We start from the raw sequence: 18563 nt of genomic DNA on the forward strand, positions 1-18563 counted from the left end.
AAGTAAAGCAGTGAGAAACTAAGAGAGAGAGAGAGAGAGAGAGAGAGAGAGAGAGAGAGAGAGAGAGCGCTCAGAAATGAAGGCAATAGAGTAGCACAGCAAAACAGAAGCATGCAAAGGATTAGCCCCTGAAAAGAGTGGAATGAAATGTTCTCCTGGGCACAGCAGCCAGTGCTTCTAAGGGCAAAGGAGGCATGATCAGGTGCGTGGCATGGACAGTGACAAGGAGAATGAAAAGAGATGAGAGATGTGGTATTGTGATGATTGCATCTAGGGAAATGTACAACCAGTGGGAACATCAACCACTGTGCTGTGAGACTGACCCCTAAGGGTATAGCAAGTGCCATACAAAGAAGGAAAAATGCTTTGCCTGGTCCTGGGGAGAAAGAGCCTGTAGAGCTCAGGCAGCAGGGAAGCTTGAGGGGACAGCTTGGCCTTCCTTCAACACGCTAGCCACCCGAAAGCTTGAACGCACCGTGTATTTCTGAAGGACTCACTCTCTATGTGTGTCATTTTTCAGAACCAGAGGTTGGTGCCGCTGTGCTGTTCATCAAGGCTGAAGAAACCAAGCAGCAGATAAACAAACTCAACAGTGAGGTATGGGGAGGGAGATGGGGCGGGGGGGGGGGGCGCGGAGTGGGAGAGAGATGGTAGGAGGGGATAGGAATTCTACGTACAGCTTGTGCGCCTGGATAGAAGCTGGCTGAGCCTCACAGAGCCCTGGGACTTTTGACCCATCATGTAACCTGCCCAAAAGGTCCATTCCTCTTGTATATGTAGGGAATGGTGAGACATGCCTTTTGACCTATTTTATAATTAAATAAAATGACCTATATAAATAAAGTAAGCTCTAAATATGTGGTCACTTTATAACTTATGAAAATATTCTGTCCTTTCCAGACAATGATCTAAACACTTTTCAGTTTTGAGAGAGTGAATTTGTTGAACACATAGTTTAAAAAAATAAAAAAGCACCATGCTGCAGATAGACAGAAGCAACAGACAGACAGACAGGCAGCAAAGTACAACTGCATCAGACACTTAAAACATGCAGCAGGGACACATAGAATAGCCACCATGGAGAAGAAACAGAATCACCTTCATGGAACTGGTGCTTACAGCATCCAACAGAAGTGCATTGAGGAAGCCCTGCCAGTTGGCTGGTATGGAGTTCTCATGAAGGGACCTGGGCAGAGCAAGAGATCTCTCAGTGGACGAGCGTCGGGCTTCCTAGTCCCACTGTAGGTGTTTTTATGGGAGCGACCTCTCCCAGAAGTGGTTTATCTCCCAGTTGTCCACAAAAGCACATTTTTAGTCTCTTTATCTATTTGCTGTTTTTCCTTCTTTCTAGCACCAACACAGGGACCCACACCTGCCCCAGGAGAGGGACTTTTAGGGGACACTTGACATAAATTTGCTAGAGTATGGCAGCAGACAGTGCCTTTTTGCTGTTAGAATGTGCTTTCCACAACCTTAACAGTATGTAACAACTTTTTTTCCCCTTTTTCCAGTGTAAGATATATTCTGAGCAGGTATTTCATTGAACTGTTGTCTTTCAATTTTCAGCTAGTTAAAGGAAGATCTGTAGTCCACAGGAGAATGACTTCTCAGAGTGATTTTGACCTGAGTTCTGCCTTTTCTCCAACACTTATTTGCTATCTAACATTAGAACATTTTCTCCCTTGATCTTGGGATTGTCTATGTAAAATATTTTTTCAAAAATCTTATTAAGACATATTCATATATCATAAACTTTATCTATTTTTCCTTTTTATTATATTTCTTTTTAACATGTACATTTATATTATTACACATGACTAAAATAAACTATATACAGCAGGAAGAACCATCAGGAATTATATAAATGTTACATTCATGGTGATTTGGCTATTTGTATTTGGCAAACTTGAAGTAAACATCTTCCCCATCTTGTTGAGTCTAAATTCTGAATGAAAATCATTATCTATCATATCTCATCTCTATTAACTTAAAACATCTATGTAGACCTAAAACATTTTAACCCTAACCAACTAAGCTTAATTGTAAGACTAAACTATCTGGTCTTCAACACCATCAGAGACTTGAGAAAGAATAAAACTTAAATACCAGAGTAAACTTGAAGTGCAGGTAAGCAGCTTCCAAAGTGAAAAATGGCTGAGACAGTTTACTACCTGAACAGTCACCCAAGACTCTCTACCACATTGGAGCATCTCATCTTCAGCCTTCTAGCCCAATACATCTGACAGACATATCTGTGAGGCAGGAACTATTGAGGATGTGTGATTCACTACGTTTTAGTTTTTGGAGTCATTTAGCTATCACCAAAACTTAGCTTTAGAAAATGCTTTGTCTCCCCAATCATGCCTCTCATTCAGATTACACTTTATCTAGGGAACCATGCCTTGGAAAACCTTGGGTCTACTCTGTTTTGATAGACTTGCCTTTCTCCCCATTTGCACAGGATAAGGTAGCTCCTTGATTGCTGCCTCAGTTTTAATTGCTTTCCCTAAATAACTGTAGTTGAAAACACATTCTGAGACATTGTAGATGCCAATAATTATTTTAGAAGGAACCTATGAAGCATGATAGAAAAGCGAAGAAGGGAAAAGCTTGAAGGCAAAGAGGAAGTGTATGTTAACAAGTTACCCTGTGGGTAATTGGGGGTCAGGCCTACTAGGAACCCTGGGAGATTGCAGGGGACAAGCCAAACATGTTCATCCCAGAAATAAGGAAAAGAAAGGCTGAGGCTTCTTACAGGCCTAGCTACAGAGCGGTCTAGAGAAACTCTCGTGGGGAAAATGCAGGAAGCTAAGGTACAGGGTAAGGGAGGACCTTCCAGACTGGTTTGAACTTACATGCCGCCATCTTGGGTAGAATCACCATGTACTGATGCCAATGAGGACTTTATAAGTGAAAAGCACGTGTTCACGCAACTTGCAATGATGTCTAGTACACAATAGGGCAGCTTGAAGAGCCCAGGCTTCTCCTGAACTTGGGTTCCCTGACAGTGAAGATTTGTACCTAGCTGCCGTCTCTCCTCCAATCCTTATGCTTCAGAAATGAGGCCAGGACTAAGAGAAGGGGAAAGTACCAGGAGAGGGAACTCACTAGCTGCCTTGACCGTTCTTTCATCATAATGCTTAGCCCAATCACTGGATCACCCAAATAACCTCCCACCGAAAAATACAAAAGGATCTGGAGAGATGGTTCAGGGGTTGTGATGAGCACTGGCTGCTCTTGCAGAGGACCCAGGTTTGGTTCCCAGGGTCCCCAGAGCAGCTTACGACTGCCTGCAACTCCAAGGTCCAAGGATCAGGGCCTCTTCCAGTCCCAGTGGGCACCAGGCACACACGGTACACAGATATATGTGCAGGACAGACATATAGGATTTTAAAAAGAAATATTTTTTAACAGAGAAAAAAGCTAGTAAATTGTTGGGCAATCTGCACATTAACCTTCCTTTGAACAGTTTCTCTCCGGATATTGCCCTGGCTGAAACTACCCATAATTCCATTGGAATTCTTCCGGTGCTCATTTGACACAAACTGGAAGAATTCCAAGAAGTGATTGGTCTGTTTCATAACTGAGTCTTAGAGTCAGTTATTTTTCGTGAGAAAGGCGGCTTGTCTCTTCCGAGTGTGAACACTGCTCAAGTCATGCTACAAAGCTGAAAGCATTGTTTTCCTCTGACAATGTGGTTCCACAGTCTGCAGAAACACAGATCCATTTGAAAAACAAATGAGCCTTACAATGCAATATATTTGTCATTGTTCTTCTGTTGAGAAACACTCATAAATACACATTGAAGTGTGCCGAGATAAAATTATCAGTGCCTTAATCACCTCATTATAAAGATTAGATTTTCCTTATAATAAAATATCTGACTTCCTCACAGTTATAGCGTAAGCAAAACAATAAACAGCTTTACCTTTTACACACAATTCATTTTACATAGCCATGACCCTGTGCATAGTGCAGTAAAACCACTAAGAAGTGGCTTCAGAGTGTGTGTTACTCCTTACAGCCTCCTACAAAACCATAGTGTTGACGTAGAAAAAGCTAAACAGGCCAATGCCTAACTGTCAGCATTGCGTGTGCGGTACCTTTGTAGATGGAATCAGTTGACTGCTCTGCTCTTTATACTTTATTTGATTACTATCAAGCAAGAAACACATTGGTAGTAAATGTGGAATCACTGCATGATTCTGAAGATTATTACCGAAGTGACAGACTATTAATAGTAGAATAGTAGAGCAGAGACTCAGATGCAGCCTGCAGGTACTGCATGCACTGTGGGAGAACTGATGAATCCACATTCTGCTCTGTGCTCAAGGATTGGGCATACAGGGTCTGGAGTGATGTCAGTGGTTAAGAGCACGTACACTCTTCCAGAGGACCCAAGTTCCGTTCCCAGCATGCATGTCAAGCCGCTCATAGGCTCCCGTAACTGTAGCTCCAGAGGAATTGATGGCCTCTTCTTGCCTTTTTTGGGTACAAGCATGTGTAGTACTTGTACACACACCCACATACATGCACAGACACACGCACACACATGCACAGAAAAAGATACAATAAAATAAATTATGCATATATATATATATATATATGGTACACACATATTGTTCCCTGTTGTATATATTTCATAATTAACTGGTTAAATACATTTTAAAAGTCAGAAAAGGTATGCCATTAGTATTAACCTACATTCCCAGAGCACTTAAAGGAATTTTTTTTAATGTAGGGCAGCCACCAATATCAGCCTGCTTTAGTGACGTCACCCATGCTTTATAGTGGAGTAAATCTAAGAAAAGTCTTTGACAATAACAATGAAAAGACACTCCAGGGGTCATGGGCTGTGAGCATTGAGCGCTCCATTTTTGAAGAGGTTTGTAGGTAAATGCTACGTGTGCTCCAGTTTCTCAACTCTGACTGACCCAGAAAGACGTTATGGCAAAAGGGTTTAAAGAAAAACTGCCTCAGCCCGGTGAGCACAAAGCGTAAACACTGCTGCAAAAGAAAAGCTGTCCTGGAGGGGACACATGCTTGGATCTATATTCTGTTACCTCAACACAGGGCATGTCTGCCTTAATCTCATACTGTTCTTCTGTTAGTGGGTAATACAACTTACAACGGTAGTTCCTATGTGAACTTAAGAATGTAAACACTGTATGCGAAGCATCGTGGCTTCTTTGATACCTGGGAACTAGATAGTGGCTCCTTCTGTTAGAGGTCCCTGACAGCTGATCACACTGAGTACCTTCGCCTGTGGTTTGGTCATTTATCTGTCTTCATTGCAGACCTGTCCCTTTACATCCTTTTTACATTTTAAATTGGGTTGTCTTTTTATTATTGACTCTTAAGAGTTCTTTATATATTACAGAACCAAGTTTCTTATGATGCACATGATTTGCATGCTTTTCCTCTCATTTTGTACATCAAAGCTTGACTTCCTTGAAGCACATGAGTATTGATTTTATAGACAGCCAATCTGTCTTCATTGTTCGTGTGCTTTGGGGGCCATACCTATAAGAAAACCAGTGTAATGAATAGTCATCCCTCTGTTTTCTTCTAGGAATTTTACATTATAATAGTCTCTTGTGCGCCTTTGATCCATTTTGAGTTAAGTTGTACACACTGTATGAGTTGTGCACTTAGCTTCATGTGAATATTTGGTTTTCACAGCACCGTTGGTTAAAACAACTGCCTTTCCAGATGAAAGGTCTAAAACTATGTTCATAACTCAGTGGGTTGTGATTGTGAAGGCTAATGCATGTGTTACTGGTCTCATTGCTGCAACCAAATATCTGACAAGATACCAACCAGGGCAGGAAAGTGGGTTTGTTTGGTTTGCATGTCAAGGTGAAGGCATGGTGGCAGCAGGCTAAGGTGGCTGATTGCATCACCAGTCGGGAGGCACAGAAAAATTGAGTGCAGGTGCTAGGTTTGCTTTCTCCTTTTAGTCGCTCAGGGATTCCAACCCATAGGACAGTGACACCCATGTCGCTGTTAATCTTTTCTATATATATATCCTCATAGTCACACCAAAGGATTGGTTCTATGGCAACTCTAAATCCAGTGAAACTGACAATTATGATTAACCATTGAAGTTAGTTTCTGAGAATAATTATTTTCATTAATTTATTCTTGTTACATCTCAATGGTTATCCCATCCCTTGTATCCTCCCATTCTTCCCTCCCTCCCATTTTCCCCTTATTCCTCTCCCCTATGACTGTTCCTGAGGGGGATTACCTCCCCCTGTATATGCTCATAGGGTATTAAGTCTCTTCTTGGTAACCTGCTCACTTATATCTGCATATTAACCCAAGGGGCATGTCCCACGAAAGCCTTCACTTACCAGGAAACTGGGACAGAGGGGAGGACATCCTATTGGGACTCTAGATGAGAGAAGCATGGGAGAATAGCAAAGTAGAAGGATCCAGAGGGTCCTAGAAACCTACAAGTAGAACATTATGATGGGCAGATTTGGGCCCAGGGGTCCCGCTCAAACTAAGGCACCAGCCAAGGACAATACAGGCAGTAAACTTTAAACCTCTACCCAGATCTAGCCAATGGTCCGAACATTCTCCACGGTTGAGTGGAGAGTGGGATATGACTTTCTCATGTACTCTGGTGCCTCACATTTGACTATGTCCCCTGGAGGGTGGGACCTGGTGGCACTCAGAGGAAGGACAGCAGGTTATCTGAGATTAATTTTTAGTCAGGGTCTTGCTTGATAACTCAGCATAGCTTCAACCTGGTGATCCTCCTGCCTCAGCCCCCTGGGAGGACTGCGCGTGTAAACCATGATGCCTGGCTATCTCTGGACCCTAAATTACATTCTGCTGATGATGACATCTATACGTATCCCAGCTCTCTGCTGTCTTTATTACTTTGCTTTGTAGTAAGTTCCAAAGGGGGAAGATGAGTGTCCTCCATCTTTAGTTTTCTTTTTCAAGATAGCTCTTACAGTCCAAGGCTTCATGACAACTTTAGAAACAGCTGATTCTACAAAGAGGACAACATGCTTTCTTAATCTTTCTTATTATTTGAAAATTTCATACCTGTATACAATGTATCTACATCATTTCAACCACAACTGATCCCAGAATGACTGACCATATTTTCTTATCTCTCTCCCAACTTCATCACTCATTTGTTTATTTGTTTGTTTTAACCAACTGAGTCCAATTAATGCTGCCCATATATGCACATAGACTTGGTATTATACTACAGTTGGCCACACTCCCAACAAAGAGCGACTGTCCCTCCTCCCGCAACCATCAACTGCCAATAGTTTTTCAAGTAGGAGTGGAGTTTGTGAGCCCCTCCCCACTCCATGCTGAACTTCTACAAAATATGTTTTATTAATTCTTTGAGAATTTCACACAATGTATCTTGAAAGTATTCCAGCCCACTCTTTCCCCTAACCTCTCCTAGATCCCCTTCTACCTCCTACCCCTTACTTACTTTCTTCCTTTTTATTTAATAACCCTGCCACTTCAATTTGTGCTACCCATATGATCCTGAGTATGGAGCCATCCACTGGAGCATGGTCCACCTACAAGTAGTCATCCCTTAAGGACACCAACTGCCTACAGCTTCCCACTTAGGAGGGGCCTTGTAAACACCTTCCAGTTCCATGGTAGAATGTTGACTGTTGTGCAGGTCTTGTCCAGGCATCCACAGCTGCTTTTGATTTCATGAGTGTGGAGGTCCCATCATGTCCAAAAGACACTATGTTTCTTGGGTCCTCCCTGACCTGTAGCTGTTATAATCCTTCTGCCCTCTCTTCCATGACAGCCCCTGAGTATTGGGGGTGGGGTTTGATATAGATGTCGATTTGGGACTGAACACTCTGCTGATGTTTATTTTCTGCTCTTTGACTAGTTGCTTGTTTCTGTGTTGACTTCCATCCACTGCCCAAAGAGACTTAACTGATGAAGTCTGAAAGCTGTGCTGCTCTACAGATAAAGAGATAAATTTAGAGGGCAGTTTGACGTTATATCAATTTAGTAGAATAATAATAGTAAGCTCACCTTGAATTTAACCAAGAGCTGCTGTGTGTTCGTATGTGAAACAGCCATTTCCCGTCAAGAAGACATTGTACAGCACTTCTCTCCCGCCTCCAAGTCTTACATTCTTTCTGCCCTTTCTTCAGTGATGTTCCCTTGATTTCTGAAAATGAACCCTGGTGAGGAATGTTGCAATCTGAAGATCTTATTCATAAACTATAGATGTTCTTATGTGTGTAGGGTTTTTCTAAGCAGTGTCTTGTAATTCTCAGTTACCAGTTTTGTCCCTCTTTGTATCTATTTCAAAGCATCCTATTCTGTTGGTTCTACTAAAGAAGCAACTTTATAATTAATAATTGATTTTTCGCTTAGTCCAATATGTCTGTTTAATATCCTTCCCAGTCTTAGTAGTTTTGAGATGGGTTCCTGAACCTTAAAAGTTTCTAGGGCATCTAGTCAATGGATTTCTTGTACACGGCTCACTTGCAGAGATAAGCAGACTCCTCATTATACTTGGGTGCTGCTACACTCTGTGAGACAATACAGTAGTATATTATTTGGCTGGCTTTCCCTGAGAAGACAATCAGGACTATTTGCTCCAGGTGAGGTATCTACCACAGACCAAAGCAATAACTCCACCTAAGTCTGTCTGGGTGAACAAGTGAATTCAGTTAAGGTTATTTACGGGGGAAAAGGTAAGGAGTTACCCTCAGGAGCATAGTGAGCATGGCCAAGGGGTTACTTATAGAAGCATGGGCAAGCACAGCCAAGAAGTTACTTACATGAGTGTGGGCAACTTAAGGAGATGCTATGCCACTGAAGAAAATTCTCTTTCTCCCAGAAACTGTTAGTTGTTCACATATATCCTCAGGGAGAGGCAGGCCTTTGGGAGCCTCTCCTCACTGTCGTTATGTTGTGTGCCAGTCTCCAAGGTAATCACAACATGTGCACACTTGTCAAAGATGGCAGTTTCTGTGGAAATAATAAATGTAGTGGGTCACAATGCTACTACACCTAGAATTGTGGATTTTTCCTAATATTTATCTATAAGAAACAAGTTGGTCAATTTCAGGAGTCAACAGATAAGCTAATTTTTAAACACTGATTTGGTGGAAAGCCAAAACCAAACATTTTCCAATTTTCCTTGTAGTAACTAGGAAAGCCATATAACATGCAAGGAAACATCTCTGTAAAATAATTTCAACTAAGCCAACTATATGGTTGAATATAATTAGACTTGAATCCCACTGCACTTCTAATCTCTCCCTTCAAGGCCAAGCCTGCTAACCTCACAGTTAAAATGTCGCTGAGAGCTATATACTTCCTAACACAGCTCAATGCTACCTATAGATTCGCCAACAGGACAGAAAAAAAAGAAGTGGGTTACACAGAGCTTTGAACTCTTGCTGACAAATCAATACTGAGGAGTTAACCAAAGAGTGTAATCCTGTGAGAATTGAGAATGAAGTAGAGACCAGAATTGGGGCTACCAGGACTCTGAGGATTGGGGTGGTAGGCAAAGGAAACAGGGTTTCAGTTTGGTAAGGTAAGCTCAGGAGATGCACTGTTGGTTTATAGCTGAGCATGTGTCATATATTAAATATCCTAACCATGAAAAATGGTAAGACTGTGAAGTGATCTATAAATAATTAATTAGCTTGAAATAGTCATTGCACAGTGAATACACATCTCAGTCTCCATCATATGTGTGTGTTGTGTGTATGTGTGTGTGTGTGTGTGTGTGTGTGTGTGTGTGTGTATGTATATATATATAAGTTTTTTTGCAGTACTGGCTAGAATTGATTGCCTTACACATGTGGTTAGGAACTCCGTGGTCATTAAGATAAAACTCAGGAATTTTTATTTCTAATTTTATTTTGAGATAGGTTTTTGCTAAGATACTGAACTAGGCTCAAACTCATGATCCTCCTCTCTCAGTTTTCAGAGTCAATGGAAATATAGGCACATGCCACCACACTCAGGTAATATGTAGCTTTGTCACTTTAAAAAGTATTTTTAAATGTCAGAGGGGGGCATCTAATTCTCTGACTCTGCAAAACAAAAGTGGCATTGGGTCAGCCAGGAGCTTGCTGTCTCGGAGTGCAGAATCCCAGGGCTCCTCCGCTGCTGTAGACCTCTGAGTGCCGCGATGGCTTCTCCCTGGGATCAGGTTGACGTGCGCGTAGTATATAGCTGAGCATCTGGAAGGAGACAGCTGCGCTTCATGCTTGCTAATAGCATAAGGATCTCAGTCAAACAGCAATCTAGACACCAATCATGCTTGGCCATAGAAAACCGAAACCAGAGGATTGATAAATAATGAATGGCTATGATGCAGATGGAGTGATAAACTTATATCCAAAGACCAGAGCTTGCAGAAATTCAATGAGGCCATTCAAGTAGCCACTTTGAAGAAAGCCACTGGCTGTTTTGTAATGGTTCATGGTGCTTCTGTTAATGCAACGTAATGGGTACCAGCTGCACCTACAAAAAAAAAAAAAAAAAAGAAAAAAGAAGCCCTGGTTACTAACCCCATGTGGCCCAAGCCAGGCCAACTTTCTCATCTCTCTAGCTGCAGACAAAGATGTACAAGCTTTTTCTGGTCAAAAGAATGAGAGCTTCATTTGGATGAAATGTCTGTGAGTACCAAGTATGACTACCATTTTAGATAACAGACAGAAGATTGTCAACTGTGTGGGAGTTCTCCGTACAGCAACAGCCACAATGGTGAAAGGATGCCAATCATCTTTATTGTCTTGCCTGCTTGTGGAGTTGGGTTGAACTTGTCTAAATCTCATGATAAATGCAGAACACAACAAAGACTTTTGTGAAAGATCATTTAATTACTTGAATCATAGCACATGCGCGCGTGCGTGCGTGTTTGTGTGTGTGTGTGTGTGTGTGTGTCTGTGTGTCTGTGGGTCTGTGTGTATGTGTGTGTGTGTGTGTGTGTGTCTATGTGTCTGTGTAGGTGTATGTGCTTCCAGGGAGACTTTTGGTGCAATTAGTGTCCCTGGATTCAAGAAAATTGTGTCTAGCAGGAAAATATGGATATTTGGTAAAAAATGAGACAGGTGAAGAACTCTTCACACTAAGCAGCTTATTACCAGATGCATCCTTATCTGCCCACTTACACACAAAAATGAAAATCACATTGGGTGTTTTCCTCTGCCTGCCAAGTAAAGCTTCAGAACTCATGGTCCGTAGTGATAGCGAGGACTCAGAAAAAGAAACCATGCAGAAGGAGAGCTATTTCACAGGAAACGAGAAGCGCTGTAAAGGGTGTATTTTGGTTTGCACCCCTGTTCCCAAAGCACACACCATAAACACACCAGAATGACAACAAAAAAAATCTGTTTGCAACCAAAGCCACAATATAGTATATGACAGTGTCTGCTGATATTGGGGAAAAACAGGGGACAGCCACACAGATGGACCTCTTAAATAATAATTTGCATGTTTCAAAATCTCCAAGATTTAGATGTTGGATACTCTTATGAGACATTCAGAGAACATGCAATATTCTTACCTATTAGAAGCTTGGTAATAATTATTTCTGTCTTTACAAGTTTAAATCAGTAGGAAAAAATATTTAAACTTAGTTTTTTTTTTTTTAATTAGAAACACATGTTAAGAAATTCATCATGAAATTTACTCCCAGTCTCACTACCCATCTACCAACACAAAATTTGGGGTGTTTGCTGTGTGGCAATATTTGTACTGAACCTTGAGCTACTTCCGAATCCAGTCACGTCCTTGCCCTCCATGCACTCGGGCCACACAGGTACCTTGTTCAGTTCTCATCAACACCAACTTGCACATGCTTATATTTTACCTCACATCCCTCATAGAGAATCCCCAACCTGGCTGCCTGCATTTCCTCAAACTTTGAACTGGAGAACTACAATCCTAAAGTTCAGTTTCCAGTAGCACCAACTGTTATGCTGCCACGTCAACCACACCAGGCCATGCTTAAGTTCAAGGCTCTTCTTACATGCCCTGTTGACAGTGCTGGGTTGCTTCTTCATCCTGACACAGAGAAAGAGCTGCATAGATAGCCGTGGTTGCCCTTTCCTCTGTGCTGACTTCTGGATCAGCATTCTCTGCCATGCAGAAATTCTCAAGTACGCTTAGTTTTGGTAGCCATGATCAAATCTAGCCAGTAGGGATCCTAACATAAAACCAATTATATAAGGACTAGAGTTTTCCATCTAAAATATTGTTTAAGCCATACATCCAAACCCCTGTAGGAAAATGGTGTAATGAAGTGAGGGAGACAGGGAAAAGTACATCAGTGGTTCAACACATCAGCAGTAGTAAACAAGGCACTCTAGAAATGTAGGCCAGCCATGACACAGAGTTCCAAGGAATCCTGGACATGGCAGAAGTAGGGAGCTGTAGTAAGTTAGTGGTTCCCTTCAATGCATGTCAAGGTCAGTGTGTCGATTACCACTCCTAGCAAGTCTGTTGTCCCATGGTGTGTGCCAAGAGGTGATGCCTGAGAGCAGCAGAGGCATTGCAAACATGCCTGGTGGGCCCTGGGGAACTGAGACTGTTATGCATGATCCTGGAAAAAAAAAAGAAAGAAGGAAAGAAGGAAGGAAGGAAGGAAGGAAGGAAGGAAGGAAGAAAGAAAGGAGTCTTTGGATGCTTTGGTGTCTGGAATAGAGAGGTGAGTCACTTGGGAGCACAGATAATGTTTTCCTCACTCCCCTTTTCTCACAGGACTTAGGAAGGGAGGAAATGTTGCGTGTGAGCAATTTGGTGTGTAGATGGTGATAGTGAACTTATTTGGCCAAGGGTTTTAAATTTCAGATTGCAAAGCTTCTATTCACAGAAGGAGGAAGAAGAGGAGACAAAGAAAGGGGGAGAAGAGAAAATGGACTGATGAAAAGTAATGTACACATAGCGAATATACATCAAGTAATATTCCTGTTACCCATTCCCCCACCTTAAATCAGAGATCTATATCAACATAGCCTCCCTGTGTACAGAGCTTTTTTTTTTAAAAAAAAAAATGATAGAATTGAGGTATGGCTTCGGAAGGCTCTAACAGCTGCTGGAAGAAAAGATTACGTTTTCTAACATAAATGGCAGAAAAATGTAAGGATTTTAGGTTACTGTTAGAGTAAGAGGGGAGCTTACTTTCACTTAGCCAGGATGATTCTGCCTGGCTGTGTCGCTTCTCTTCACAGTGCTCTGGAGCTAAGTTCTACGATGAGGGTAGAACTCGGTACCTGGGCACTCCTAGAAAGAGAGCAGCCCCGAAAGCCTTTATTTGGCAATTCTGTTTGGTTTTTTAAAAACCGGGTGGCAGCTTGATTCTTTCACCCTTAAAAGTAAACTTTTTGTTTCTTATACTTGATCAAGACTAGTGTCTTCCCTATCTTAGAATAGACTCTGTCAGCAAACCCAGCAGGGACCAGCACACACCACTGCAATAAAACCTACTGTATTTTCTGTGGAAGTTGCTACCCTCATCAGTGCCGTCAAGGTTCCCGCCTTCAGGAAACGCTGCTTTTCTTTGTGGCAACTGGCTTTGTCCTTCCAAAGGGAGAGATCCCTTACCTAAAAAGAACTAATTCTCTCATGGAATTTTACTAGGGTGCAGGGGCGTGCCCCCAGGAACACAGTGATGGAAATCTTCCCTCACATCATCTGAAAGCTCTATTTTCTTGGCTTCCATGCTGTTTTTAGTTCTAGCTAAGATAGTAATTTGCCTTTTGCAACAGTGAATATGTGCTTATATTCCTGGAGCCAGTCGACTCCGTGAGTCCACATTCAGAGTGCATGGCCTTGAAGTTGTGTTGACTGTGCAGTATAAGTTAGATGTCAAGAATGTGGCTCTTACGAAATGGGAATTTTTTATTTTGAAAGCTAGAATGCATTTATTCTGAATTATAGTGTTTATCCTGTAGCAAATCTTTGGTTGTTGTTGTTGTTGCTGTTGTTGCTTTGATCAGAATTTACTGCTTAATCAGTCTAGAATTGCTTTTGAGATTACATTATTTACTTATCTGACGTTGAATTGACAGTCTAAATAACTCTTACCCGTGAGGCATGGTTTATGCCACTGTATTCCATAGAGATTCTCAGCACTTTAGCTAGCATCTCCCAACTCCATCAGAAATAATAGCTCCTTTGTCGTGTGCACACATAGCAAAAGATAAGGGCTGAATTCTAGACCAAAGATGTTTTTCTTGAACTAAGTGATCTTAAAAACTCCGTTTGGGGGCCGAAGAGGTGGTACAGCAATTAAGAGTGCAAAGAATAAGAGTTAAGTTCTCAGCCCATGGCATAGGCCTCATATCCACCTACAACTCCAGATCCAGGGGATCTGACACCCTCTTCTGGATTCTGAAGGCAACACACTCATGTACATGTGCACGCGCACACACACACACACACACACACACACACACACACACACACACACACACATGAACTAAAAATAAAACAAATTTTTATTTTTAAAATAAAATACCATTTCACTTCTGGACTTCAGTGTTCTGTTTCACACAAGAAACCATGTTTGGTTAATTTGATTATGAAAATGTCTCATTAGAAATGTGTTAAAATTTTCACTGACTACTGTAATTCTGAATATACCTAAAATCCAAAATCAATCCTCAAATGCTGTGTATTTATCCAGTCCTGAATGAAAGATGAGGTGGGAGCATCCTGGCTGGAAGCTCAGCTAATCCACCAATCCAGGTGAGTGGGAATCAGGAAGGGGCTCGCTCACGATGCCCACACAGAGGGCAATTTAGATGTCCCTTCAGCCATCCCATTTGGTGGCAGAATATATCCTGAAATGCTGAAAATGGAGCTAACCTTCAGCACGTCGGTGGGGCAAGAGTCCTGGGACACTGAGTAGGTCTGAGCTGGAGGACTTGCTGGTATTTCACACGCGCTGCTCCACTTTGTCATGAGATTGGGAGAAATATTCTGCATCCAGCAGCTGAAGATCCACTGAAAACAAGGCAGGCAAGCATTTGGTTCCCTGCAGCTCTACACCAGCACAAGGCATGTGTTTGGTTCCCTGCAGTTTGACACCAGCACAAAGAGTTTTGGTCTTGTAATCTCAGCCAACATGGTGACAGTTGGTGGCCGGAATCACATAATGACTTCTTTCTAGACTTTCCTAAATTCCTGAGTTGGAGCAGTGCCACCTCCTGGAGGGGCTGCAAGGAAGATTGAGCTTTGGGATACTCTCTCAGGAAGTGGACTAGATGAATTAGGAGCACATAGACAGTGAAGGTAAATGTCTGAGGGCACAAAAGGAACTAACACAGGAGAAAGTGGAGAGTGGAGGGCTTAAAGGGTATATTCTGCACTTGCGCTTGTACAAAACCTGGATATATACACATTTAAAAGTGCACGTGTAAGAGATAAAGAAGCCTGCCAAAACAGCAGTCTTGGTTTTGGTATCATTGGTGTTGAAACTGCCCTGTTTGGATCCTGAAGCCATTTATATGGAGTTCCAACTGCTTCATTTGGAACCTTCGTGGGTTGTGGTAATAAAGTCAAATCACAGCATCACTGTCATTAGATATAAGGCATTAAAATAGAGATGGCAGGGCATTACAACTTTGTGTTAATGCTAGGTGATACAAAGAGTGGAAATTTGTGTATATTCTATCTGGGTGGGTGGACTCCTCCTCGCGCTGAGGAGTAAATACTTCAGAAAGCACAGATTTAAACCAAATTCAAATTCAATCCTCTAGTGGTCTCTGTGAGGTTTTGTTGTGGTGGTGATAGTGGATGTGGTTGTTTTAATCTAAACATGATGTTGGGAAAACAACTTTGTCGGTGGATTTTACTGTTGTTTTATATGAATACTTTCCGTGGTACTTGTGTTTAGGGACTGTGTCTCCTTTGAGAATCTGATAAATGCTAAATGAGTCACCTTTAAAATGTGTGAAGCAGACACAGTGCAATCTGGTTACAATTCAAGTTCCTCCTACGTGGAAGATCCCAGGACACTCGGGTCTTCATAGCCTCCCGTTAGCCACTTCCTAGGTCTCTTTCTTTTTGCCTCACTTTGTAACTTCCATTTTCCTCAAGAACTCTCCCGCTAGGAAATCTGATAAGGGCTCTCCCTACCCTCTCTTTCATGAAGGTCCCTTTGGCTCTGGACCTGTAGTTACAAGAGCTCAGCTGGAAAATGTTAAGCCAAAGAGCTGCTGTTCAGGCAGCACACTGAACATAGACTCAGTGTGCCAGGTGCTTTGCACATGATATCTGCCCCTCCAAGTACTTGGTGACATCTGTGTGCCAGTCTGCGTCCCATCTACTCTCAGGAAGTGGAAGTCGACGTTGGTGTTAAAGGAGATAGATTCCCCATAATTCTTTGCAGTGATACCCCAGTCACTGATTGAGACCCCTGAGCACACTCATCTCTCCAAGTCCTCCAGCAAGAATGTGGCTTTAGATCAAGGTATAAATCCATCTAGATGTCCAGCCCATTCCCTCACCTTGAACTTGCTTAGCTTTAAGTTGGAGTGGCCCTCTCGCTTCTTGTCTTCACTGCTGTAAAACCTGTCCATTCTGTGTACCTCTGACCATTGCTGTTGGCTCTGCTTTCTCCACACAGGTAACAACATTGACTCAGGAGGTCTCCCAACTAGGTAAAGATATGAGAAGCATCATGCAACTTCTGGAAAACATCTTGTCACCTCAGCAGCCATCACGATTTTGTTCTCTGCATCCCACCCCGATGTGTCCTTCCAGAGAAAGTTTACAGACTAGGGTGAGCTGGAGTGCTCACCAGCCTTGCCTACATTTGCAGGCAGGCGGAGGACAGCTTTGTCATGGTAATGTCACCTCTGACATCTGGAGTGTAGATCCATCCTCTATGGGCAGTATCCCTCAACGAACTGAACTTTATGAGCAAAACGCAGCAGACAGTGAACCACATCATTCTCCAAACCTTGATTATTCCCCTGCACGCTGCCAGGTTATCCAGGAAGGTCACTTGCAGTTCTTAAGGTGTATCTCCCCCCATTCTGATACCACACTGACACCTTTGCAGTCCATCTCAGCCACTCTCTCATCCTCTGTGTGCTCCTCATCAGAAACATCCTTGCACCTCGTTCTCCCAAGTAGATCAGAGGAGGGCAGCATCACTCACGGACCTGTGAGTTCCTTCAGTTTGGAAAACTTACCAGGCTCTTGGGACCAAGAAGCAATGATGTCAGCCTCTACAGAACCTTTGGAGAACTTCCCCGTAGAAGTTGTCACAAGCACAGCAGATGTAAAGGACAGCAAAGCCATAAATGTATGATATCAGCACATAGAGGCAGCTTCCAATGCCAAACCCACTGCTGCATGACAGCTCTAGTTTGCCTTTGGGGCTTCTAGCAGGCATGGAGTCTCAGCAAAGTTGGTAATTCTACAGAAAGGGGGCCAAGGGGCCAGGAAAAAGGCAAGGCCACCTCTATACTGTAGCAAACAATTTCTAGATCTTAGAAGCATCAACTCTTTTCTGTACAGGTATTAACTTACTGGTCTGTTTGACAGACTTTGGTAACCATCCAAAGACCCCGAGGGTCTGAGAAGATAGAATCCCCAGACAAAGAGTTTGGGGATTAGTTTTGTCATACGTGGCTTTTGTGAAGTGCAGCAAAGGTTTTTCCTGAGTGCCTGATTGTCATTCCTGAACAATATCCATAACGCTGTTGGCCTCGGGAGTGCACAGCTCCTGCTGATCTGTTTTCCTTTTTTTGAAGGCAGAGGAACAATTATCACTGCATGTCATCTCCTAGACAATCAGTCAAGTAGAGCTGGTGGCCAGTGGTTAGCTACTCGCACGTTATTTGCCATGTAAATGAAAATGTCTTTATTTATCGAAAAAAAAGAAGCTATTTTTATATCCTTGGTATGAAATATGTATTTAAACTACTTAAACTATTTATAAAGAAATGAATGTTTTCTTCTCATTTTGGTTTTAAAAAAAAGAAGAGCTTGCTGTTTTAACAAGAAATGCACTACTGTTATGTATAGTAAATCAAAAATTATTTATCATTAAGAGGTTGTAGTTTCAAAAGGAATCCCTTTATCTGCATGCAATTTGCAAAATAGAAAAAAAAAATGTACCCTCACACTTCTGGACCAGTGGGGTCATATTTTATTAATGAAATAACAACATGGACTCAGTGTGAATTCCATGACCTTTGGCCTGGTAATGGAGAGGGCTCCTGCTGTCTGCTGACTCATGTAATGCTGTGGACCCCAGCAGCCGTGTGCAGCAAAAGAGTCCCCTGAGCAGTGTTAAGTTTAAGAGCCTAAAATTTGTTTGTATAATATGATATTACAACCTACACTGAGCCATGGGTTCAAAAGTATGAGTGTGTACTACCCTGGCTCCTCATTTTAGGAGAAGCCATGGCTCAGGTACATCTCCAAATGAGGCCAAAATATTTGAACTGTGACTGCCGGGCATAGTACCCACTTAGACTGCCTGTGGTGCCCACTTAACTTAGGGCAGCACTGAGCCTTTAAGGTTAAATCTCCTCATGGGGCTGAAAGCTGCACGGTAGCTGCCATGA

At 42.3% G+C, this 18563-nt stretch overlaps 1 protein-coding gene across 1 annotated transcript in view; it reads left to right on the forward strand.

Moving 5' to 3' along the window:
- Window positions 1-17792, forward strand: part of Kcnh8 (potassium voltage-gated channel subfamily H member 8) — a 385997-nt gene extending 368205 nt beyond the window's left edge. The window contains exons 15-16 of the mRNA XM_051153057.1: window positions 521-597; window positions 16610-17792. Coding sequence (XP_051009014.1) covers window positions 521-597; window positions 16610-17299 — 767 coding nt within the window. The 3' untranslated portion in view covers window positions 17300-17792. The remainder of the gene's footprint in view (window positions 1-520; window positions 598-16609) is intronic.
- The last annotated feature ends 771 nt before the right edge of the window (window positions 17793-18563 follow it).

This window comes from Acomys russatus, chromosome 11 (assembly GCF_903995435.1).
Source record: "Acomys russatus chromosome 11, mAcoRus1.1, whole genome shotgun sequence".
NCBI lineage: Eukaryota > Metazoa > Chordata > Mammalia > Rodentia > Muridae > Acomys > Acomys russatus.